This window comes from Oenanthe melanoleuca, chromosome 3 (genome assembly GCF_029582105.1).
Source record: "Oenanthe melanoleuca isolate GR-GAL-2019-014 chromosome 3, OMel1.0, whole genome shotgun sequence".
NCBI classification, from domain to species: Eukaryota; Metazoa; Chordata; class Aves; order Passeriformes; family Muscicapidae; genus Oenanthe; species Oenanthe melanoleuca.
The window spans coordinates 60504772-60531761 of NC_079336.1; the positions used below are offsets into that span (position 1 = coordinate 60504772).

At 43.0% G+C, this 26990-nt stretch overlaps 1 protein-coding gene across 1 annotated transcript; it reads right to left on the reverse strand.

The window, feature by feature from the left end:
- Positions 1 to 1005: 1005 nt before the first annotated feature.
- HECA (hdc homolog, cell cycle regulator) lies at positions 1006 to 26417 on the reverse strand. The gene is made up of 4 exons (XM_056487749.1): positions 26049 to 26417; positions 11126 to 12166; positions 7861 to 8015; positions 1006 to 5241 (listed from the first exon to the last, which is right to left on the reverse strand). The coding sequence occupies exons 1-4, from the start codon at positions 26278 to 26280 to the stop codon at positions 5077 to 5079; spliced, it is 1593 nt and encodes a 530-aa protein (XP_056343724.1). The 5' UTR covers positions 26281 to 26417; the 3' UTR covers positions 1006 to 5076.
- Positions 26418 to 26990: the final 573 nt, after the last annotated feature.

A 26990-nucleotide genomic window follows, 5' to 3' on the forward strand; every position in this document is an offset into this window, starting at 1 on the left:
AAAATATTAGTTCTCATTTAGTTTTCCCACAGTGGCTTTAGGCTTAAACCATGACCTAAGATCCTTTCAGCAAAATATCAATATGGAATCACTGCAGTCACTTGCAATTAGCTGATGGCAGCTTATTTACATTCCCATCCCATGAGCAGATACTCATATTTTAAGCAGCAGTCATCCAGAAGGCTTTTCACAATTAACATACAGGTTGCCAGTTTCAAGGCTATTCAAATCTTGAATAACAAGCCACAGTATCTGCTTCCAAAATTAAACCTGCACAGCTACAGTGGGCTCGTTAGACAGTTTCCAAATCTCCAAATCCCACTTCCTGCCTCCTGAACTGTGGCACTCTCCTCCCAGCAGTACTGGCTTTACCTTTTGTATGTCCAGATGGCCTTGATCACTCACATCCTTCCTGAACTTCTCTGTGGTAATATAGAAAGGCTGAAGAATCATGCTATAAACATACGGAGCAAGGTTTGCTAAAATGGATGATTTCATGATTAGTTAGCTGCTGAAAAACCTTAGAGAGGAAGCAAAGATTTGCAGCCAGGTTTCAGAGATGAAGTGTTCTGTCATAATGTGGGAAACCCTTTTGTCCCAAGTGCTACCCTGTTGTGTTCTCCCCTCCAGAAGCACTTCTGATATTTCACAGGCACCAGAGGGTACAATTCCACTAGCACACTCCACCAGAAGTGAAGGATTCAGCACTCTGTCCTCCGTTCAGCCCCACAGGCAGCAGCTGGCATTCCTAAAACTGCTCCTGCAGGACTGACTGCGCCACCAAAGTGAGCAGGACTTCTGTTTAGCACAGTGACACATCACACACATCCCACCACTACCCCTGTAGCACAACACTTCAAAATGACAACAACAAAGCTTCATTTTAAATGACACCAAAAACCTGGCTTTACTGTGCCCTTCAAACTTAAGGCAACTGGAGTAATTCTATAAAAGAGCAGGTGTAAGAAACTACTCCAGAGAACAGGGAAAGAAGAACCCACACCATCAGCTGTCTGGTATTTATTACTTTTTAATACAGAGAACTCACAACAAAATATTCTCTAACAACACACATAAATGATATCATAACCAATTATTTTAATTTCATCAACATTCATTTGCTATGTACATATTTTTCCATCTGCAAAAGTGCAATCCAAGAATGTCTCAATAAGAAACCTTTATGGACAAGTGTATTTTTGAGGGGTTTTCTCACCGGTGGCCTTACATGTTTGTCCTTGGTTACTTGGTACAGCAAAATGAGGAATATGGGAGGGGAAAAAAAAAACCAAAAACAGAATAAAGAAAAATATTGGGCTAGATGCCTCCCTTGTAGGAATATTCCTTATTTTTCCAATTAAACTCAATATGAATACACTGCTCATTACTGGAGATGCTAATGTAAATAGACTATAGGATAGTCTATGGTCTGGCTATAAAACACTGTAGTTTTAATGACTCTGCAGCATTAGACAGAACAAAAATTTCAGGCTGTTCATGTCGATAGATGTCAAATTACACATCAGCATGTAAAAATGTCCATTTTGTTAGTTATGGTTATCAAAATTTATTTGTAGACATCTTACTGATGGATGAAATCAGTTTTACACATCCAAAATATGAAGTCTACCTAAATGCAAGCCTCTCCTATGGAAAGGAGAGTTAATTACTGGAAGGAAAAGCATTTGCACATGCAACTCCTATTGCTATCACAAGGAGTATCGTGCTCTTAAGAGTAGAATGAACCTCCAAATTCAGAGGAATGCATTCTCATTTACAAAACATATTTCAGGCAACTTAATCTGACCGTGGGCCAGCTTAAAAAGAACACACAGCATCAGAAAAGAAATGAAAGATAATGAAGAATAAACTAGCCAAATAAGCAAAGCAAGCAGCTCCCTTGCTAGGGAGGTAATTTCCCTTATAATGCAATTGCAACCTCATGACTACTTCCAGTGCTTGTCAAGACAGAAAGCAGAGCAACTGTGGTCTAATTTAACCTCCAAAGTAGCCATTAGGCCCCAAAGAAGTTGCATTAGCAATTCTACTTCTGCAAAGCCCAGGAAACTCTCATGGCCAAAGGTGAGGGCTGACTGCTTGACTGGAATCTGCATGTTACAGAAAATTGAGTATTTTGCAGTAACCCAAGAGCAGCTTTCAGTACCAACAAGAAGCAGTGAAAGCCTCTACAAATTAGGGATAATTTACTTTGGAGTGAAAGTACAGAAGAATCTTTCTGTAGCTCAACTGGTTTCGACTGAGGATTATTTTTACAGTGCTATGTGTGCTGCTAGCCTCCAGTTGAGAGATAAGATTTTACAAGAAAACAGGCATTTCCTCAAGCAGTAGGTAAGACTCACTTAACAGCAGAATTAAAAGGAAAAGCTGGTGAAGAACTAAACTGTTTACTTAGATATATTTGTATGTAATTCCTAGTCAGTGCTAAGACTTTAAATGTGCTTTTCCTGTCCCATTTTCTCAGTCTGCTCCACTCCTGGTTTTGACTTGAATGTATTATACAATCTCTCATACACTTGTTTTTAAAGCTGACCATATTTCCTTTATTCCATGTCTACTCATTTTTGATTGTCACACATACAGGTGTAGAGAGGCACCCAGGAACTTAAAGGGCAGAATTATAAATTAAGCTGCTCTAAGGGTAGCAAATGAACAGGTATCTAGGACAACTTGAGATCCCACTTGTCCCCTACCATGTGCATTGTACAGTGACACCTCCTCTCACCACTGCACAAAAAAGTGGGCACACAGTGCCATGTATCCTATGGGTACTGACACCCCAGACTCATGACTGGCACTCAAGACTGAACCTGCAGTAAGAGATGGATGCTTTAATTGCTCTCTTTAACTGTTTAATTACAGGAGCTTTCTCTTTGCTGAGTGTTTCAGGCTGCTGTGACAGCTGCTGTTTTCTGTCTGGTCTGGTTCTCACGGTACTGCCAGGCAGCACAACTCCAACCCTGCCAGCCACCCTAACTCCAGCAGGTTGCTCCACACACCATCAAAGCTGAAGGGCTCATCCTTCTGGAGGAGTTAATCCAAACTATAACTTGATTGCTCTTCACAAGGGAAGTCTACACTGCACAGCTAATTGGGTTTTATTTGCTAGAAACCTTCTTCCAGCCCAGGTATGCCCAGGCCAGGTCCTGCTCCTAAGGACAATGGATGCAGTGCTGGTCCCACCAGCTGGGCTTGGTGTGGTTGCCATGAAAGGACAGTGTTAGAAGTCTCTCAAAGTCTTTCCCATAATTCTCCCAGAACAAGAAACAGGTTTTTCCCAAAACTGTTGCAAATGGGACAGCTGCACAAAACCCCAAGAACGTGCTCCAGACCCAAAACCAAGCCCAGGAACTCTCACAGGAGAGGAGCACCACTGAAGGTGACCACAGCCTGTTCAGCACTGCCCCACATGAGCTGGGTGGCACCCAAGGACACTGCCACTCACACTGTGCCAGCATCAGCACTCACCCTGAACTCAGCATTGTTACACTATGAAACATGGATATTCAGCTTGAGTGCACGATAATTTCTTAATTCAGCAGAAAGTGTAATTCTCAGTCCAACATAGGAAAAAACACTAGTTTGGCTTATGACTTGTTTTCTTTCCCAGGGTGGCAGACTATCAAGGCCATTTTCAAGACTGTGGTTTCAACAGATACACTCTAAAAAGACTAATTTGGAAAAACAAAAGACTTCAGAAGAAAGAAAAAATAATCCCACCATGTAAACAGAAACAAAACCCATATTGCTCCAGTGGACAAATACTTCATAAATACACTACTGAGAAAAGCAAAAAAACCAAACGTCCCTTAAATCTCAACTGATTTGAGAAACCAAGCAAAAGATTAATGACCTATTTTAAAAAGTTTATTTAAGGAAGGGAGAAATGGGAGTCAAGAAACAACAACTGCAGAGTCTACAGGGCCAGGCTCTCTGATACAAATTCACTGCTTAATGCAGTCTATTATGTACAGCACAGAGGCATGTAGAAAGTAAATATGCTAAGTTTGCTTTCTTAACACATCTCCTTGTTTTTAGATCCTAGACAGAAAACAATTTTGAAAGACGAAGGTGCAGCAATTAATTGTTTTAAAAAGTGATGTATGTTTTGTACTCAGTAGCTCTCAGCTCATCCAGGTCTGAGGGCCCAGATCCCACTCCATGGCTCTCCTTCCACGCCAGCCACACAAGCCTGCAGGCAGCAAAAGCCTCAGTCCCAGCAGGCACATACAATCACATCCCCATTCAGCTCAGCCAGCTCCTTCCCTACAATGTCTGTGAAGAAATACCTTTAAGCAAAGCATTTTAAGATCTCCAGCTTGTTTTGGTATGAGCAGATGACCAGCTGGGCACATGACAGCCCTGTTGGAAGCAGCACTATTGCCTGCACTATGACTCAGTGAGGGCAATGCACATCAAACACACATGGCAGGAAGACGTGATGCCAAAAGAATTCATTCAAGATTGCATTTTCTGGCACACATTTACATTCACTTGTCATGATACCTTAGTTTACCCTGGTCGTGGGAAATCTGAAAGAAAGCCTGCTGAGGGGACTGGCAACACAGGGCCAACTCCTGAACCCCCAGAAACCAATGCAAAAGGCTGAATGAATTCAACAGTTATCAGAATCATTTCTTTCCAGGATTTCCTGGATTTCCCATTTCCACCAAGCTGGAGGAATAACCCTATGCAATTACCCATTTTCCAACTGGACATATTTCTCTTGTCCTTTATGTCTCCCCACACCCTTCCTATAAACTGTATTACAACTATACAAAAAATAAACCCAAATCATTTTTAGCTGAACTTTACCCCATACATGGGATATATTGAAAGGCCATTAAATTGGCTTGCCTCCAACCTTCACAGAGATCTTGTCAGGAGGATTCTGGTTTTAATAACATGTATATATACATATTAATATGTACACTGACAAAGAAGCTGCTCTTTCAGTTAGAAAAGAAATTAGATTTCATCACAGAATGAATCCTATAAAAAGATATGTAATAAAGTTGAAATACCCATAAAATAGCTATTACTAAAGCAAAGCTTTCGTCAATAAGCCTCCAAAACTTTAAATGAAGAAAATGGCTTCACGAAGTGGTAGTCTAGATTTCCACAGTGAGGACACTGCTGGACGTTGCTGTATTCAGAGAAATACTGCATGCCAATCCGCACGTCTATCACTGGCTTCCCACAGTGCTTACAGTTCAGTCGAGCCTGGAAAAAACAAAAACATCTTTTTGAAATAACTACACTCCCCTCAGCTTCTCACCTGTGGAAAAGTAGGTGCCAGAGGCCATCCCTGTCCTCCCCAGCAGGAGAAGGGGTCACTCAGGAAACTTGGAATGTGCTGGTAAGGACATTCCTCACCTGGACTGGGAACTCGCAGGCACATCCCATGCCTTTCAGATTAAAGACCACCACCAAATTCTGGAGAGTAGGTCACCTCCCACTCTGACTGATACAAGGTAGAGAGCATCAAGGTTTGTTTTGTGCTGCTTAGTCTCTCAATCAGTTCCTCATTTCCCAGCACAAGAAGGGATGTCTCAGTAAATCATTAATGAAGCATCGAAGCAAAGAGAGAAATTTCATATTTGTGCCATGCAATTCAACTGTTTAGGCTGACATTTGAACATCATCTGTCTATGGAATATATTAGGATTTTAATCTTTTGGCTTAACAAATGTATAACTTGATCTACTTTATCAGCACAACATGGTATTGTGACAGTTTAAGTGTCTGTTTAAACATTTATAGTACATATCATGTTATACAAACTAAACATCACTTCAACACACAAACTATTCTACAAAATCCAGCTGAGAAAGAAGCAAAATTAACTGGGTGGATATGAGAAATAATTCAAGGTCACAGGTGAAGACGGACAGAGCTATTAATATTCAGCTGTTACAAAAAAGTGAGACTTCAGAAGAAATCTAGCTGAGAAACACAGCCCATCTGATACAAAGAAAGCAACAGGCAGCATGAAAGCTCAGCAAGCCCATTGGAATACTCAAGAGAAGCAGAAAGGATTTGAGACTGTAAAGAAGTTAAAGAGTAAAGGTGGCAAATGAGCAGCGAGGGCCTGAGCTGCAGCACAGTTTAACCTCACAGCCCAATACACTAATGAAAGCTTCAGCTCTCCACTGAAAAGAACAAAAAGCATTGTCTAGGCCATCTTGATTTAAGGGATTTTCCTGGATGAAGAGAGGAGGAAATTATTAAAGTACTATCCCTGTTGAGATCACACTCAAAAAGAAACAAATCCAACATCTTCACTGCTATCTGCTCTGCTTGAAAAGCAGAAATTTTAAGAAATACAATCTACTAGGTTATGAATTTTTATGGAATTCTTAACCAAAATGTTTTCTCCTTTATTACTGTCCAGCACATCAGCTAAGAGTTAGCAATCTGACAGTGGCTGCAGTTCGTTATTCTACATGCAAATTTGAGATGTAGAATTAAATATTTTGAAGTAAGGCATTAAATTATTCAAAATAAATCCAGAAAGGCAATTTGGAATTATAGGATATACCATATTTAAATGTCATTCTTCTGCACGCATAGAATTATCTCTAACCATCATGGTGAAACAATAATGCTTATTATCTGGCAATCACAGTCACTGCAGCTAATGCTTTTACAGTCAGTTCTTATACCATGCAGTGTCACACTGTCCATTAATCATGTAATTAAGGCTCTTGTATAATGAGCTCTTAAATCTTTTCTTGTACAGTCAAGAGAAGCTATTCACATTTAAAGCTGCTGACTTTTATAAAGGTAGCAAGTCAGTATCAGTGCTTTCTTTACCTTCAAAAGTTCCTATTTAAAAATAAGAAAGTTACAGCCTCAAGAGACACTAAATTTGGGGGTAATATATGAGTCTGTAGTTATAATTGCTACCAATGTCACCTTAACCAGCAGCAGCAATACCACTTGTCTTTTGAGCAACACATTTTGGTAAATACATTAAATTTAAAATAAACTCTAATTTTGCATATTGACAAAATGGTATTTCAGATGGCTTTAAAGTATGCACACTACCATGAAGAGATCCCAGCTTGAATGCCTGCATCTCTGCAAGACTCCTGTCCTGACCTATTACCACCACCTGTGTGTCTGAGCATCTGGAGCAGAGCAATGAGTTATTCCCAGACAGATGGTTTCTCCACAGCTGTCTACCCCTACCTGCACAGCACAAGTGCTCTGTCTGCACATGGACAACTGTTCTCTGGCATTCAAACAACCTGCTGTCTCAGGCAGAGTCTACTCTGGAATTGCCCCAGGCCTTGGATCTTCCTCTCTTAGGTGAGTGTTTGATGAACACAAAGTTGCTTCAGGCTGTGGTGGGTGAGTACCATCACGAGGGCCAGCCACAACAAAGACTAAGGAGAGCTGAGTCATCTCCAAGCACAAAGACACTTTGGACCTTTCTGTTCCCTTGGCACCTTTTTGCTACAATTGTGACAAAACACAGCTTATGAACCAAAAAACCCTGGAAACATGAAACATCTGCTGAAAATGTGGAACTGCACCTGACACTAGTGATGCTAGTGATGAAGCATCAGATTTAATTACCAAGGCATATTCAAAAATGTAAGTGTATTAATCAGTGACCCTTAACCAAAGACTTTAGCCTAGCTAAAGTCCTCTTAAGGAATGCCCCTATTAAGACAAAGGGACAGAGACACATCAGCCCTCTTGTACTGCACTTACAGGTACAGGCTGGAAAAGAAGGATGGAAGGAGGAAAGGGAGAAGAGATACACAGCCTTGACTTTATCTAACCAGCTGGAATTTCACCTTGTGTGGAGTGTTACTTATGTCTGGTACTAACCTGACAACAGGGAGATGCTGCCAGAATATCGTAGGTATACATGGTTCCCAGCTGATGCCAGCTTCCATCCCACCGGGACTTGCACTTAATGCAGATGATTTTGTGAACCCCTTCCAAACAGTCTACACAAACAGCATAGAGGTGCATGAGCCTTCCTGTGGACAGAAAAGACATATCTTAGGGAGACGAAAAGAGAAGATTAAAACAGACATTTTCTGCATGTAGTATCTGACTTTTAGTGATACAAATCACATCTTTTTTTTTTTTTTTTTTCTTTATGAAGAGTGAATGACAAAGTAAAAACTACCCCTCTACAAGAAATACAGAGGGCTTGACTGAAGCTATGCAGAACTCAAGAATTAGTCATCACCCTGCCCACTCTCCCTTACACCATTTGCTGGTAGGTCTTAGCAAAATACTTTATAAAAGGAATTGCTAAACCTCCAAGAGATGCCAGGTTAAGCTGTAAGATCAGCTGCTGTGTTTCCAAAACCAGAATATTGCCCTAGCATCATCCCCACCTGACATAAGAAGTGGAGAAGTGCTGAAGCTTATTTAGCAAACTTGGTACAGATTCATTTAACAACTCACCAGTATCTTCCAGCAAAGAGGGAATTAAGGACCTAATAGTCCCCATAGAAAAAAAAGCAACAGTCAGAAATTTTTTTTCATGTACTTTCTTCTGACTGCTCATTAATAAGAAGTATATTTACATATGTATTGCACATACAAAGACTTTTATATGCCATTCAGAACTATGAATATATTGAGCTCTACCATGACCTTTGGCTCTGCATGCAAAATGACTTTCCCAAGTCAACCTGAGTTACACTTTTTTCCATAAAAAACAAGTGGCTCAGACATGGAAATCAAGTGTTTTCACTACATACATGTGATTAAACTAACCAATGCAAAATCTGAGACTGACTTTCACAAAAAAACAAAATTCCTACATAAATAATAAAGATCTGGAACCCAGACTATGCCTAACTCGTAGTGATTAAACTGATTTGCAATTTAATAGTTGGCTATTAGAGGTGGCCTGACACCGAGTACTAATCCTGCAACATACCAGATTTTGCACTGCTACGTGAGACAGAGCTAAGCAGTAAGTTACAGATCAGCAACAAAACAGGACTGTGTTTAACATGTGCTCACCTTGGATTGCAATTTGTGCCCTTTAGCATCAAAGCACTGAACACATCACAAACTGTAATTCAACAGACACACATCTTGTAATTCTTCTACAAAAATGGGATTGAAATATTAACGATTTACAATTAGTCTGTATCAGATATTTCCAAAATTAACAGTCTGTGCTTTTACTTGTTTTGGTTTTTAAGCCAACTATTTCAGAAAAAGAAGAAAAAATAGACTCCTCTTAAAATCTCCATACAAAATGCACTTACTAGTGTGAGCTGGCAAAAACTGAGTTATTCTACACTGGCATGTTCAGCTCTAGAAAACATGATGGAATGAAATTAAAGTGTATATAATATACATATAATATGTATAATTAGCTCTATTCCTTGTAAGAAACTCTGTTCCTAAAGTAAACACTTGAGATTGGTGATGTTCAAACAACTCCACGCATAGAAGTTGTGTTGAGCCGGAAGATAAATAACTTTCCCCATCTGAAGTTCTGCACTGTTTCTGCACTTTAAAATACTACATTCTCCCCCACCACTTAATTTTCAGGATACTTTTTGTATAGGAAATGAGGCACTTAGTATCTTAAAAATGCCGGAAGTAAATTATTTCCTGTACTGAAAAAAACCACCCTGGAACAGCACCTTACAGCTTAATTTCATTTCAAGGAGTACTTCTGGTAATAAACCATTTTACCCAGGACAAGGAAGCAAAATTTTAACAATTAATTATTCACAGCAACTTGTCTGAACAAGTTTTTAAGATATATCATCCAACAGTTAAGAAATAATTAAAGTAAAAAAAGTAATTTCACAGTTTCACTCTTAGTGGCAAATGGTAACAAACTATGAGTTTCACTATTACTAAATCAGCTTTTTGTACTGATAAAATCACAAGCACATTGTGTAACTCCCCACCAAAGCAAATAAGCATATTTATCTCACTATATGTACGTATATTTTGTTTATCCTGGAACTTTTCTGGCTTGTACATTTGCCTATTGCTTTTTCTCATTGAAGTACATTAGGCAAGACAGAACAATAATGTTAGCATGAATACAGTTTAGTGACTTAGTGCGTAGTGATTTAAGGAAAAAATTAAAATTCAAAGTTTGCTCATCAAGGGTATGTTACATAACACATTATGACCATGCATGGGATACAATGTATGTTATTGAAAGATGAGAATCTTTAATGTTAAGATACCTCTGGTTAATCCCCTACCAATATACTTTTCAACATACAATTCTATGCTTTTTGACCACCAGACCAGGAACACTTTCCCTGACTTATTTTAGCCATGCTGGCTGCCAGCAGGCTGCAGGACAGGCACGTTTAGCTATGTACCACCCTGATCACTTAAGTTTGGGCCACAGCTTTCAGGAAGAGCTAAAGCTCATGCTGGCCCACATTCATTTGTTTCTCTAGAAGGAAAAAAGAACCATGTGCTATGGTCTCAACTCAGATGAGAGCTAGGATACAATCAAAACATAGCTCAAGCACATGCACATTTGGAAGTCTAAAACCTTCACTGGTGCTTGAACACATCATATTAAAAGCTTACTCTTAACAGAAACAAACTCTTGAGGCCTGTGGTAAGACAGGCCAGACTACAGCCTTTTCAATGCTTAAGAAATAATACTTCACTATAAAACAAAACTGATACTGTCTAGTCTAAAGCAGATGAGAGGTACCTCATCCTCATCAGTGGTACAAACACAACTTTCACCCAGGCTGCAGCACAGCACACTTAAATTGAAAAGGCTGTTTAAAAGGCTGATGTGCATCTTGGAGTAAAGTTCCCAAGAGATAAATGAGCATGCATTTGCTCCAGAACAGACTGGCTGGAAAACCTTCCCATGGTCTACCTAGAAATCGGACCAGAACTTGCTTAGTTGTAAGCCCAAACACAAGGCATGGATCTTTCTATACATCTTTTTGTAATTCTTTCTAAGTGTTCCAATCAGATCCACGCGAGTATTTTGGACATTACTTCAAGCTTTACAAAACTGCTTAAAAACGCAGAATCGGGATGAAAATCTCTAACGGCAGGGACAGGCACAGAAGGCAGTTCCATCATTTAATGAAACCCAGCATGACCGACAGACAACCTGTACCTTGAAGGTGACAGGGAACATCATATTCAATCTCATCATGTCTCGACGGGCTAAGGAACAGGGTCCCGTCCACCAGCGGAAACTGTTCAAACACTGGCAGCGCCCTGTGGCACAGAGCACAGTTTACAACGTTCCTGTGGCTGGCACTGAGAGCAGCGAGGATGAACTTCCGCAGGTCCTCCCCTTGGCCCACCTGGGCATCGTCTTCCATCCGCACGTGGAAAGTATTCAACTTGTGCCTGGGGATGTGGGTGAGCAGCTCGGACAGATCGAGCCTTCTCAGGAACTGCACGGGGCTATCGAAGTGTCCTGATCTGTGTGCCTGCAAGCCAGCTGTCCCGTAATCGAAATGTGCATTCCTGAACATGCCCCCTCCGGCCATGCTCTTCTTGTGGGGCTCCAGGTGAATGGCGTTCTTCAGGAACTCTCCCAAGTACCGCGAGGAGCGAGGGCCACTGAAATGCGTGGGGGCCAGGATAGAGTAGCCGGTGGGCGGGGACTGGCCAGGAGAGACACAAGGGGAGCGAACGGCGTAGCTGCCGCCCATGACACCCTTCTCCTGGGAGTTCTGCCTGTCCATGGAGTGCCTTCGCTGCAGGTCATTACTCAAGCCTTTCTGCGGCTTGTTGGCCGGCCTGCCTTTCTTGGCCTCCTCTGCTGACTCTGTCATGGACCTGCCCGTACTCTTCTCCAACACTGATTTCTTCTTCTTGTCATCCTGCATTCGCTTCACCTGGTACCAGTCCGTGTCCTTCTTTAAATGGCCCTGCCCACACCGACAGGAGCAAAACCGAAAAGCCAGGTCGTATCCCTTCTTGGTCCACATGTTTTGGCGACACTGCTTCTCGTTCCAACTCCTGGCCCTGCCAATGCAGTTGAACTGGACGAGGATGCTGCTCTCCCACTCGTAGAAGCACTGAAGGTGCATCCAAGTGCTGTAGGGACAATGCTCGTTGTTGCATATAACCTTCTGGTAGTCATCCTTCTCCAGGTCCACCGGCCTTCCAAAGCTACAGATCAGTGGAGTAGCACAAGGGGCTTCTGTGGAAGGTAAAACAGATACATTAATAACTTAGTGGCCCATTTATTGCACTACTTTCTTTAAACGCTGTGACAAACACATGCAAGCTCTTACTAACAACCTGTATTACTAAAGGGCCACAAGCACTAGCTCTGGGTCAGTGCAAAAAGCAGTATTTGCCAAAAAGAGATAAGCATGTGAAAGGAGATAAGGAAATGCACGAATAAAGAAACAAAATGACACCACTTTCTGTTTAATATTCAAAACCAAAGCATCTCAGACGCATTAGTTCTCCTCAAGCATTTGTGGATAGTGTTGCAAAGCCTTAAGAAGCAAGGAGAAAGCATTGTGAATGTTTCTGGAGGGCTTTGAAGCCTGAGAGACAACATGGGGAGAACACACAGAGCTGTCTGTTTGAAAAACAAGTAAGCAATGCAAGTAAGTAAGCAAGTAAGCCCAGCTTCACAATCATGGGGAGAGCCAGGAATAGATCTTTTCTTTGGGAGTGAGCAAGAGACAACAGCTAAGGAGAGAAGGAGGAAGCAGAGAACTTTGAAAAGCAAGACAAAGAGCTTACATTCTCAGTACAGAAAGGAGGGCCTTCATTACATTGCCTAGGCAAATACAGACTATATCACCATCACTGACCTTCTGGATAGCTAAATTTTACAAACCAAACAGTTCTGCAGCAAGACAGGTGAAAAAATCCAAATGCAACACAGTAAAAGTAGCACCTTTGCTACATCCTTGAGCAAAGAACAGTTTACTTCAATTATCTCACAAAAAATGCAACAGAATGTTCTGCATTTATGAACCAAAGACACTTTCTAGCTCCTCACCAAAGTACCACAGACTACACATGACTCCCATTGCTGGCTGTTCTGCTGCAGCTGGGAGGCTCAAAAAGGACTGGAAATTTTCTACTGGAGTTCTTATAAAAACTTTTTAGATGCTTCAGCAGGTTGACCCCCACCACAGATGCTTACTCAAGTATTACAAATATTTCTTCTCTGTATTTCTGTCTTCCTAATTCTTCCACCTTATGAGAAAGTACTGCTCCAACAAGGTTGTCAGAGGCCTTGCAACCTCTGTATGGCTGATTTCAAATATTAGCAAGCTTCTTCAGGGTCTTCCATGGTCAAGTGCTGCTTCACCCTATCTAAACCACAGCAACCAGCTTCCTCAAGTTCCCCTGAAGCCTCAGCCAGAGTCCCAGGACTAATGCAGAGGGTTCACAGAGCCTTGACTGGCTTTTTTCCCTTAGGACTTTAAATTTCTATCAGATAAGCAGGTAAAAATCTGTTGCATTGTTTTTAATCCCATTCTTATCACTGCTTGCACAAATAACACAACATACTTTGCAGTAGAATGAGAGGTTTTGTGCTGCTAGATGTACTTTGACTCTCAGCAAGAGACACACTATCCATCATCACCTGTCCTGCAGCAGTAATACACAAATCAGATGCTCTACAACAACAGATCTTTGCTGTGCTAGTGGTCCCTTTCCCAGCCTTTCCTAGCAAGTTTTTGGAAAACGCTAATAAATAATAAAAATGTTCAAGGCTATCTTCAGCAAATCCAAGATTACTGTAATTCTTAAAATGTACACCGGAGAAAGAGGCACAAATAGCACAGAAAAACTCCTGAGCCATTTCCTGGAAGACGCCACATCCTTCTCTTAACTTCTCCCTCTTTGTTTCTAATGCCAGAGGTGGCACACTTGCAAGAAGAGCTCTTCTGCAATACCTTTCCTTTAGGGAGTGGCCTATAAATTGCAAGCAAAACACATTCCCAAAAGCTTTCCTTTAAAGAAAAAGCCTATTTCATTTTAAAATATGGAATTTTCAGTCATTAAGAACAAATTACCAAATTGGAGAGAACAACGACAAGAAGCTTTCTTTCCCCTAGAGACTCTTTGGAAGTTCCTTCTATACATGTGACAAATATTTTGTTATTGGTTGTCTCATGTCTCTGAAAAGCCCTCTAAGAATATACAAGTTTGGAGATGTCTTTGAGAAGCAACAATTTTATTGGCTACCAGCAACTAATTTTTTTTCACTCTTTTACTGTGTGTTATTAGGTATAATGTTGCTATTATTTACAATAATGTTGCTGGTCAAGAGCAGGAGTGGTAACTTACCTGCACTGAAACAAAATTAGTCAGTTTACCAGTTCAGGGAGTTTTCCCACCCATTCTCCCAGACTTCAATTCAAGTCAAGTATCTCTGCAAAGCTTTTCTTCATTGTCAGTCTTTCTTTCATCATATTTAAGGTGTGAAAGTATAGTTCACAACTACAGCATCCTTATGCAACTGACCTCAGAGAAGCCAGTTAAACTGAAGCTATGAAAGACAAATCGTCAGAAGTCATATGTGAGGCGAGGCACCCGAGGCACCAATATGAGCAATTCTCACTTCTGCATTTCCTTTATTCGTCTATTTTGGTATATATTCCTTTCCACCATTGCAAGAAGGCAGCAAAAAAAAGAACATGCCAAAAATCCACTTCTGCTCTCGCTGTGTTTCAGAGAGTAAATGTTCTAGCAGTTGCAGGTATAATTATAGCTGACAGCTGAGAAAGTACTACACAGACAAGTCTAGAATTGAATATAGACACTATACTTGTTCATCCATAGTTAACTGACTAAAAAAGGAAAGTTTCCTTGATTAGCCTTTGAACACGTTTTTGAGTTTGTATGCAAAAATATATGATCACTAGCCCCCTGAGAAGTTTACAGACTCTTCACTATGTGGACAAAAAATGAAATTAATAAAGTAAGTGACTGAAATACAAAAATCATCACCACAGCCCATATATTCCACAGAATATGCCTGCAATTACTTAATTATGATCATGTAGTGGAATGCTAAAATAAAGGCGACTTTCAATAGCCTTTTTTCCCCTTTTCCTAGTCAGACAGTGGAAGCACTGTGGAATGAGATCATCTTCAGTTTCTCCTCAAGAACTTACAAATGCCAAATTACCTGAGGAACATCCCACACAGTGGAACTACGGGCAAGAAAAGGCAAAGCTGCAAGTCCTGGACAGCGATGCCTTCTTCAACATTTAAGTTAACTAGATGATTACAAAGGTTTTACACATTCCCTCATCTGATCTGCCATCCACACTGTGTGAATTGGCTGGTCACATAATCACCACACCAAAAGCAGGTCTAGAGCAGCTGGAAGGCAGCAACAGAATTAACAAAAGCCTTCCATCACACAAAAGACTCCAATGAACTCTTAAATGGGGGCACTGAGATTGCTTTGAAAAATATCATTGCTAAGACAAGAAGCTGATCTCTACTCACCTCTTCTGGGGACTCACCTGGCATTTCACTACTGTCACTGTAGCTGCACAAGAAATACTCCAGAAAACAAACAGGTCTCTCAGCCTGTCCCTCCACAGCACAGGTTATGCCATGCTAGTCAAAGCACCTGCCTTAACTGATACAGATTTGCTTTTATCAAGTCTGCTGGGTTGGAGAAGTATTTCCACAATAGAAACTGGGAAGTCCAGCATGGCTAATTTAAGTTGTCTCAGTAGAAAGTTCTACTGCTTTCTACAGTTTTCCTGTATTTAAGAAAGCAGAAAATTCCAATACCTGAAAAGCATACAAAAATCTCAAGCCAACATTTGGTTTGCCTAACATTTCAAATTATCTGTCCAAAACAGACTGTGCAGGACCCAACATCCCTTGCAGACTTCTCCGTACCCATGTCTCCTGCCAAACGTAACTATGCCACATATTCCTGCATAAAGAATAAATGAGAAACAGAAAACAGCTAACTTTGTGCAATATTCCCAGTTCATGGCAACAGATATGCCTTAGAAGGAAAAAGGAGTATTCAGATCAGTATGGGAGCCACATTTTAGGTAATGTGAAGAGCTCTTCCCATCAATTCACACCCTTGGAAGTGGTCTGGGTTATTTAATCACCATTTTATAAATGAGAAAGAGCACTTTTTTCAGCATTACAAAACTTAAAAAATTCTTGTTATCAAGCCCTTGTACTTCCCATAATTAGAAATAAATTTTGAGATGTTCTTCAGAAAGTCAGAGTTAGAATCATTATCCTAATGTTTTATGATGACTGTGTTAACAATTACTGTCAAGAGAGATTATGATGAGAAGTAAATAGAAATGACATGTCCAAACTGCCCATCTACATCTAGAGCCCCAAGCTGGTTTGTCACCTAGATATAATTTGCTTCCAAGTAGCTAACGGCTCAACAAGTTTCTGGTTTCCAAAACTATGAAACTGAACTTCAGGGAAAATGAAAGATTACATGGTACCAGAGCAACATCCATTCTCCCAGCAGCCCCTTTCAAAAGGATGCCAAAATAATGATAAAAGAATTTCTATTTAACTCTCAGTTTCAAGATGTGTTTCATAGCCTAAGAGAACAAAACAAGACAACGTGCAGTTTTCTGTAGCAGAACAGCTTCAACATAGGCTGTCAAGTTGCAACTACAAGTGTGTGCTGCTTCTTTCAAGATGTTATGTTTCCACATTAAAAAAAAAAAATGTTTTCTCATATTCCTCTGTAGTGATTTGGAACAGTGATTTTGAAAATAGTCGGAAGGAGCAGTAAATAAATGTCTTCTAAAACAGAAATAACATACAATATTCCAAACACACGTACATTTGTGCAAAGATAGCTCACTGTTTAAACAAGGTTGTGTTTTATGTTTGACACAGCCACCAAAAAATTAACTTTTCTTTCAAAAATGAGAATATGACAGAAGACTGCAAGGAAGCTGGATAGGATTGTTTGGCTTTTTCTCATTTGTTCTGTTCATGTTTATAAACATCCATAAAAGCCAGGAATAGGAATAGAAACAGAACATCTGAGAAATACCTCTTCCAACAAAGAAAATCCTCCCACATGAACTGGTTCTAGCCTTTAATAAAAAGGAAAGGCAGTATATGAAGACCATCCTTCCCATTTTATGACCCAAATGAAAGTAGCAGAACAACAGCTGCCGGAGGAACTTCCCTCTGGTGAAGTATATTAAGGAGAACGTTGTTTACTTCTGTTTACACACCCATCATAAAACCAAAGATGCACCCAGCAAGCCAAATGCAATGACTCCATGGCTTCAGTTTCGTGACTGCTCCCATTTGTTGCAAGTCCTCAATGTAGATGCCTAAAGCAAAATTCGCTCTTCCCCTGCTACGCTCCCACATTACCCATTGTGTTAAGCACCAGTTTTTCAGTCAGTGGACAGAAACAGATAATTATTTCCCTGACTTGTCGGCACAGGTTTCAGCTCAGTGCACAGATCTGCCACCCCTGGTAAAACACAAGGGAGGTGTTAAACATGTGAGGCTGGGGGCAGAGGGAGATGGAAGCGCGGTGGCGGCTGGACGAGACAGCCCTACTGTCATCTTAAACAACTGTCAGGCAACAGTAGGGTTGTGTATCTGGAAAAAGAAATTATCCCCAAAAAAAGGAAAAGGTCTTGGCACCAGATTGGTTGTGAGACACTTGCTATGGCTTGCTCTGGGTCTACTGTCACTCTAGCATCTCTTCATCTATGCCAAGGACATGCTAGCTGCCAGCACATTACCAAGGTGAGGAGGGTTCCTGTGGGACACATCCCTTTCAAACCAAACACTAACCTCTACCCTGCTTTCCTGTGAACACTGCTCTCTTCACAACCTCACACAGCTAGGAATTGTTCACTGTGCCAGCCTGAACCAGAGCTGAGTCACTCCTGGGGAAGGCCACTCCCTACCAACCATCTGCATGAATCTTCTGAATTTCCTCTGCCATCAGCATAGCTTTATTTTAATTGAAGTCATACAATAATACTGCACTAATACTGTAATGCAGCTGTAGAAAATAAACCACCACCATCACAACAAAACAGACAGAAAAACTTGAATTAAGCGTCTGATGTATTTGCTTTGCTGAACCTTGTAATACAATCTAATATTCCAAAGATTACCAAGATGTGATCAAATGGTATTGTCATACTCATAACTGGTTAAATAGTACAAATAACATGGCAATACAGAAATGACTGGCCACTTTCCTAAGAGTCTAAGTGCAGTACAAGATTGCAATGACAAAAAACATTTCATAAGTTGATCCAAAAGGCAGGCTTGGATCTTCAGTGCAGCAACAAGAACAAATAACAGCTGTCAAACAGTAGGAGAAGTCTTTCAAAGCATCTCAGCTCAGGGCTCATACTGGTAACACTCTCTGATGATAACTGATATCTCCTCAAAACTTCAGAGGCAGTCTTTGCCAAATGATCAAGACAAAAGCTTCCAGGAGGATTCTCCAGGAGGGAAAGGAAAAAAATATGACAGCAGTACCTGGTAAGTCACTCTTAACAAAGGCTTTCTTCTATGCCTAAAACTCCCTCACGCTCCTGGAAAGAGAAGCCAAGGCCAGCAGTCCATTCTCAGTAAGCAACAGAGAGCCACTGCCATTGCAATGAGGAGTTATCTGGAGCCAGTCTGGCTGATAGCTTTACATCTATTAGGCACCTACATACTGTCACTGCCAATAGGTGCCAATCCAGAGCTCAATCCTGCCCCCAAGAACCACGCAGCTGCAGGCAACACCTACTCTCAAAAGGGATTTAAGGAGAACAAATCCATAAGCAGCCCAGTTCCCTCATGCCCATGTTCAAGATGTCCATAAGTGTATTAAGTGAGTAGTAACACGAAGTGATCACCTTCCCCTAGAAAAGATTTCAGCTACTTTGGAGCCCCTAAACCCTGGTTCAGATGAGACTTTACGTGATGGGACTCCCAGATGGCTAGTAGCTGCTAGAAACATCTCCATGCACTTCACTTATGCTAACTTCACACTTGAACTCCAAGGCAATTTCTTAACAATAAAAAAATAAATTAAAAAAAAAAAAACAAAAACACCTAGCATCTTCAGAGGAGCAAGAAAATACCATGGAAATAATGAAGGCTTAACTCATACCTGCCACATTAACACCTTCTAACTAACAGCACAGTCTGAGCTAATGCCTGTTTATGAAATCAGCAACTAGCATGTGATACAGTTATATGCAGCTCTCATTCAACCACCCACTCCCAGCTCAACCATCACCTCACCAAAGTAAGGCAGAAAATCAAGACTGAAATTGTACAAACTAAGGAAGATAGGCACTTACATGTGCACAAAAATTCTGCAGCTTGTTTACACAGCCATCTGTGCTCCAAGCTGAACCTACTGCCTACACTGCTGAAACCAAACATAAGAATTCACATGGTCTTGAAGAAATCACCATAATCTGTACAATTATCATCTAGCCATCTTAGCCAGTTTCTTTCCATTTAATATCTGTTGTCCAAATACAGAAAACAATCACAAACAAAAGCTTTGGCTTTTGCTTGGGATGCAATGACCCTCTCTGTACAGGAGAAATTTGACCTGGCTTGTGCTGTAACATCTGAATCCAGCTGGAAATATCCCCAGAGAACAGACCTAAGCCACTACCTGTATCAGTACCAGGACAACTATGCACCCCCAATACTCCCAAGTGAACTCTGAATTGGTTTAACCAGGTCAGAAGACAACTGGTTCTCTGTGCCATGAGCAATCATGTCCCAGCTAGGAAGACACTAGGATTTTTCTCAACATTGTCTGTTGCTTAGTCTGCACATGAATTGTCCCCACAGAAAAGCACTTGAACCATTAAATCCTTTCACTTTAGCCTTCTAAGAGCTTTTAAAAAATTCAACTGCTACAGAGAACTAACCTTGGTGCTTCAAGAAACAGTCACTCTAATAATAACTAAAGCAGACTCTACTGCACCTGTCCTAGCAAGTTTTCAGTGGCAAACTCCAACTCACACTGGAAATAGAGATAACTGTGGCATGCAGTAGATGCCCTAATGCCAAGCACAGGTGTAAACAATGCAGGCTGGACTCGCTCAGAGCCAGCTAGCCACCACACCTAGTCCAAAAGCACAAGAAGGCAAGAGAGAATGGAAAGCAGGTTGAATCAAGTGGTATCCGCATCACTTATATTTTCAAACCTAGGGATATTTGTGTCATTGGTCTATCCTTCCCAAGTTTCAGTGCGACAGACTGGATTTTATTTTCCATGCTACAGGCTAAATAAGGTGGTAGAAACTGAGTGGGAAAGAGGAGCTGCAGTACCCAGCATCTCTCCAAGAGAGCAGCTGCTGATGTGGAGCTGTTGGCTCCCACAGGCATCTCCTTGTGATGGCATGCTGCACCCAGCCCTGTCACAGACCATCTCTGGCACTGTGTGGCACACAGAGCCCTCAGCTGACACTGCTCCCACAGTGGCTATGGCAGCACACAACTGGAGATGGGCAGTGCCAGGCACACCCCACAGCCAGGCTCCAACAGCAGCTACCTCCTCTCCCAGCAGGCACCCGAGACAGAACAGCAGCAATATCCTCCCAAGCCCAGGAAGGAGGACTGACGGACTATGAGAGACAGACGGAAAGACATCAAGGTTGAAGTGAATGTTCCCAAGATAAATGTCACTAAAGTCTACCAGGAAATGCCAGTACTCCACTCAAAATCCCACAAGCTTTCAAAATGGAATTACCCACTCCAGTGACTAGATTACTACTACTTCAAGAGGCCTCTTTAAAATTATTTGAATTTCTATCAAAACAGTTTAAAGAAAACCCATGCCCTACTAATCCTGTTATAATTTAGACACCTTGAAGATTAGCTGTAATACTTTACTCTGAGCTGAATGAAAGGTTTTCCTCTGGTTTTTTTTCCCTCACACATGCTGCAGGAAGAAAAGCAGAAAAGGATGGATGTCTGCCAGCCATGACAGTACTTTAATATCAAAGGATATCTCAATATGCAAGGCTGCAAGCAAGGCTGAAGAAAACTTATGAATGTCTCCAAGGGCTAGAAATCATTTTGTCACTACTTGTTAGATCACTGGGAGTAAGATATGCGATGAGTACAGACAAAGCAGAGCAATCAGTTCAAAAACTGTATTTCCTTATATGAAACAGAGCAAACATCACACCTAAAGCTTACTCATGAAAGCACAACACTTGAGCAATAACTAACTAATCACATGAACACAGAATGCTGTGTTAGCCATTTTGATAGCAAATAACTTAAAAAACCCAAACTTAAATGGGTGCGGGCTCACTTGCATGAAAGGATATTTTTTTTTACTCAGTAACACCAAGAACATGATTCCATTTGCAAAGATTTGCACTACACAAACTGCATTTGCTACCAAAGCATGTAATTGCATAGTTTTAAAAATCCTAAAACTAACATAAAAGTCCTTTCAAACCTGATTTGCATTGATAGAGACAGCGAAATTTGCATTCAATTGATTTCTGCAGTTAGAAGAACACAATGGTATTATGAGGCAAAATTATTTCCCCTCAGTAAATTACTAGGTATTAAATTTTGTAGTCACTGCAACAGAACAGAAACTTAATTTTCCAGGTGGTCTCACTGATACCAATGGGACTCCCTCAGGCTAAATAATCAGAAGGTGCCAACACTGAACATCACTAGAGTGCCAAACTGGAACTGGATGTTATATGCAGCAGGGAACATTTGACAGAAAATATTAATCCAGGCTTAAATACTACAACAATTCATTCTCTGAAAGTATATTTTTAAATTAAACATTGCATTGATGAATTTTCTGTCCCTCTTTAACTATCCTACATCCAAGATATAATTATATTTTTTTGGTAAATCATAATTGTTGGCTAGTCGCAGCGTTCAACACATTAGTCACTGTTGTGCTGATTTCCCTCTCCAAACACTTTTCCTACATTAGCATTTTTATTTGAAAGTAGATCAGGTCTTACAAATTTGTGAAACACAAATGAAGTGTTCAAAAGCACACAAATCTGCCAGCAGCTCAACCTGCCAACCCACCAACTCACCAGCTCTGCCACTTGAGCAGTTTAAGGGCTCACCTATGGCAAGGGCAGAAAGAAAAAAAAAGTATCTTAAAACAAGTGGCCAGTACACTGTAGGACAGTGATTTAGAGAAAGTTATGCTGTGGGGTTTCTTTTAGTTTAATCTGGCTGGCTTTAATGAATTCCATGCTGAAGGGGAAAAGCACAGCTAAGGAAACACAGCTTTTTCTTTTCTCTAGTCTTCTCACAGCACGAGTGCTGGACAGAACAGAGTGACAATGACAAGGGGATGAAGCAGCAAGATCTTAAGATAGGGACAGCCAAGCCAAAGAAGAGGACTTGGCTCTATCCCTACTCTAATGAGATGAAGAATGCAAGGCAAAGAAAATGGACAGAATAAGGAATATTAGGGTCAGAAACAACTGTATGTCAAGACTAAAGCAAGACATTTAGAGGATAAAGGGATAAAACAGCTGAAGCAGAGAGTCTGAAAGTGTCCAGCCTCAGCAAGTCAGAGACGGAATAGGAATTTGTTTCTCAGAGCCTCAGATCTAAAAGTAAACCCTGTGGATTTTCCTCTTCTGATGACTGGGGCAAAGTATCCCCAAAATGTTACACTCATTTATGTCTGCAGATGAAGACTACTGCCATCAACGGGGTAAGTGCAAAATCCCATGCAGTTACTGAGATAATTTTGCATTATCATAGCTCAGATTTTATGAAAAGTAACCCAGAAAACTAGCTACAAAATTAAAATTTTTTTAGCAACATCATTTAATACTCTGAACACAGGTAATCTAAGAAATGAGACTTTCTGTGACATCACATCTCAGTTTCCCTGTGCACTGTGATATTGTTAAACTAGCCCACCCACATCCCATACATCACTTATGCAGAAAATGGATGCACTTTGGTCAAGAAAAATTAATCATGAGGTCTGATGGAAGAGACAGGACACAGCTAGAGAATGTGAATTCCCCTTGCAGACATCATCCCAATACCTGCTGGGAAACTGAGAGTGCAAGGTGAGAAAAGCCATCACATCCGGTCAGTGGTTATGCTCTCTGCCTTCCCAATTCCTCTGTGGGAGTCTAGAACCCTCCAAGCACAGTCTGAGTTCTGAACACACAAAATTTGAAACACCACCAAAAAAACATAAACAAATGCCCTCCTGGGGAAGGAGAAAAGTCTGCTCACATTTCTCAGTAATCATGCCCAAAGCTGACTGATTGTTTAAAAGGAAAATGGTGCAGGGAGTGAGACAATATTTATCAAAATGTAAAAGTGAACAAGAACTTCCCACAATAAAAGGATCCTGTAATGGCAATTTCCAATCACATGGCACACCTAGTCAAGGCTGCACAGAGAAACCCAGACGAAATGTAAAATTCTCTTTCATTATGCCATATGGATGAGGGGCAGAAACATGGACCACACAACAAACTGTGAAGACTTAAAAAAACCCATATCTGAATCACTATCTCTTCATGAGTGAAGCAGGGTCCTGATGTGACTGCATAATTAAACCATCATACTGACATCACAGTGCAAAGTCAAGGTCTGCACAGACATTTGCAACTGTTAAATCTGCTGCTTTCATCTCTGCACACTTCTGTCTTGTGACATTAATGAAAGAAAGCAGCTTATGTCATTATGATCGTGCACTGCTTTTCCAGGGTACAGTGCAGTAGGAGAGCAGTGGTACCAGACACACACAGATGACACTAGAGCATTGGTGGTGACATGCAGAAACACTATGGTGACAATGCAGAAGGGAAGAGCGAGCCTGGGGTCTCACAGGACCACTGAGCCTGGGCAGCACGAGTCACAGCATGCAGCTGTGACAGTCCAAAAACAGCAGAGCCAGGAGCTTCCCTGCAGCCCAGCAGACTCAATCCAAAACCCAGACAGTCTCCCACAAACAGTCACGACTTGACTGTGCACTGCAGAACTCTATTAACCTCACCACTCACTGCAGCAGGCCACATCCTCCATAAACTGCTCAGTGATCAAGCAGCCCCCAAGTGCAGAGTCTCTTACAAATGTCTGGAGTCTAGTAACGGGCTAGCTGCCTCCAGGGCAGTGCCTACACTACAGAGCTTCATTTCAGATTCACTGGGTTTGAAGACTTGAGGGAATCAGTTATCATGGTCTAATCTTTTCCCTGCACATGAGCCAGATTCCCAATTCTGCAGCACAACCTGAACCAGCACTTACCAGTGAGAATACAATTTACGAAACTTACAGCTCAGGATTATCTGATGGGCAGTAGCCAATGTAAAATGAAGCCAGCAACCACATCTACCCCTCCAGCCTCTATGATTATTGGAAAAGAAAGGTATGATGAGATGCAATGATCCTGTCAAGGCAAAGATCAGGTGTGCTTACTAGGCACCATACAGCAAGTGTTCAAACCAAGGTTGCAGCTCTGAGGTGAGGGGAAAAAAAGAGGAAGTGAAGAATTTGGTGAAAGAGTCAAGGGATGTTTCTGACCACTGAAGTCATATGGAAGCAGAGAGAGAGAGAATAAAGGAGCACCTCAGGTTAGATGTCAGAAAGGCAGCTGAACTTCTGAAGAAGCTGGTCAGCACAGGGGAAGGATATGTCAAGCATGTGGGGGACACAGCCTTACAGGTGAAGAAGACTGATAACCTGTCCAGCTAACACGCTGTACCACTACCAGCGTCCACTGGCATCACCTCCTGTGGCATCTGCAGATGGAGCACCACCCCACCATCCACAGGCAATACCGCCACTCCAGAGACACACCACTGCTGCCACTTGTGCTTGAGCAAAACAAAAATTCCAAACATTGCTTCTCCCCATCCAAAGAAAAGCCAGTGTATAAGACACCACCTGAAATCTGGATGTTGGACATATTACATTACCATACTGAAGTCATGATAAAAAATACTCTAGCAAAATTCTAACTCCTGTTAACCTCTTTCTTTTTTGCCCCCTGTTCAGTCACTTAAAGCAAATAGGGAAAAAAAAGAAAAAAAAAGAAAAAAAAAGAAAAAGAAAAAAAAGAAAAATAAGGAAATTCTAATCATTCTCCATGATTCTCTGGAGTAATATTCTTACAAAAGCAGTCTGGCAAAGACCTTGTGAGCTAAAGTGATTTGTAATTAATTGATAATATTTCCAAGGAAAAGTTTCCATTAAATAATACATGGGAATCAGACGTCTCGGAAACCAAACTAAGAAATTCGGAATTGCCTTTCTAACAGCAGTAGGCTAAACTATCACCACGAAGCCTAACACCAGTTGTAGCCACACTCCCATTTTTTGGAAAGCATGGAGAATAGAAAGCTGAAATATAACTTGGAAGGGGAAAAAAGTGAAGAGTAGGGACTCTGCACCACAGTTTGTAAACCTAGCAGCAGACCTAAGAGGTGGGGTTTCTCGGCTTAGCAAAACTGTAATAAAACCTTTACCTGCCGCTACTTTTAACCTGACACATTCTTTGCAGCAAAACAAACGTGAATAGCAATGCAAGTTTCTGCAAGACACCACCTTACCAAAACCGCTCCTAACCAAAATCCAACCCACCGACCAAAGGCAGCAGAAAATGGTTGATGCGAAGTGAACACGTTAACCTGCCAAACCCAACTGCTGTACAACGGCAAACAAAACTGACCGAAAGGCACGACTCCATTTTTAATCGTGACGGAATAAAGCGGGGGTTTTTCAACGGAGCTCCGAAGCAGCCGCTGCCGGCGAGCGCCGCGCTTCCCGCCCGCCGGGGATGCGCTCAGCGCCGGGCCGCCCGCAGCCAGGGCACGCACCGCGGGCTCCCGCCGCTCCCCGCACCGCCGCCGCGCGGCCCCGGCCTCCGGCGGGGCACCGGCCGGGGACACCGGGCGTCTCGGGGAGATCCCGCCGGCGGCAGCCGCGCAGGGCCCGGGCGAGACCCCTCGGCGCCCCGGGCACCCGCCCGCACGCCCCGTCCCTCGGGCGCGTCCCCCCGCGCCGCCCCTCCGCTCCGCGCCGCCGCCTGCGCCACCGCGGGAGGCCGCGGGGCCCGGCCCGCCGCTCACCGCTCTTGCCGTCTCCGGGCGCCGAGCCGCCCGCGGCCGCCGCGCCGCCCGCTCCTCCGCCCGCTCCGCCGCCGCCGCCCGCGGCCGCCGCTCCGGCTCCGCCGCCCCCGGCGCCGCCGCCACCCGCCGCCGCCGCGGCTCCGCCGCCCGCCGCCGCCCCGTTCTCCTGCTCGTCGCCGCTGCTGTTGGCGCGCTTGTTCTTCTTGCCCTTGCCGCCCTTCTGGTTCGGCATCGCGGGCCCGGCCGCCGCCGCGGAGGGGCGGGCGGGCGGCGGCGGCTGCGGAAGGCGCCGCCGCCGCTACCTCCGGCTCATGGCGGGGCGGCGGCGGCCGCGCTGCGCTGCGCCGCGCCCGCGGTGGGCGGCGGGGCCCGGGGGGCCGGGCCGGGGAGGCTGAAAGGCGTGTCCCTCTCGGCCGCCGCCGCCCCTCTTCCTCCCGGAGCAGGCGCGGGCGGCAGCGGGAAGCGGCGTGCGCGGCGAGGGGGGGCCGGGCCGAGCGGGCCGGGCGGCGGGAGGGGCTTAGCGGGAGAGGGAAAGCCCCGCTGCCCCTTCCCTCCGGCACGGCACGGCACCGGCGGTCGCGCTGTGCCGCCGGGAGCCGGGGCGGCACTCGGAGCTGTCGCCGGTGCCCCCGGGGTGCAGCCGGGCGGGGGACGGGCAGCGGCCACAGGGCGCTCCGTGCGCCGAGGGCCGCGCTCCGCCGCGACCTCCCGGGCGCTGCGAACGTGCAAACAGCGCGGAACGCCTGGAAAATGCCACCTGAACGTGCGGGAACGAGAGGGGGATGGAAGGAAACCAAAGCAATGCAGTCTCGTGGGGGAGGGAGCACAAAGCCTTAGAGCGGCACAGCCCTGACTTCGGGTTTCTCAGCAAATGCGGTTCCTGTTGGGGGCAGCTCCGCGGTGCCGGCAGCGGGGCCGAGCCTGTAGGATGTGAGTTACAGG

Coding starts and splice junctions, on each gene's coding strand:
- HECA (XM_056487749.1), bottom strand. CDS start 26,280: ATGCCGAACCAGAAGGGCGGCAAGGGCAAGAAGAACAAGCGCGCCAAC. Junction 12,167..26,048: donor GCCCGGAGACGGCAAGAGCG/GTGAGCGGCGGG, acceptor TACCTTCCACAG/AAGCCCCTTGTGCTACTCCA. Junction 8,016..11,125: donor TGTTCCCTGTCACCTTCAAG/GTACAGGTTGTC, acceptor TTCTGTCCACAG/GAAGGCTCATGCACCTCTAT.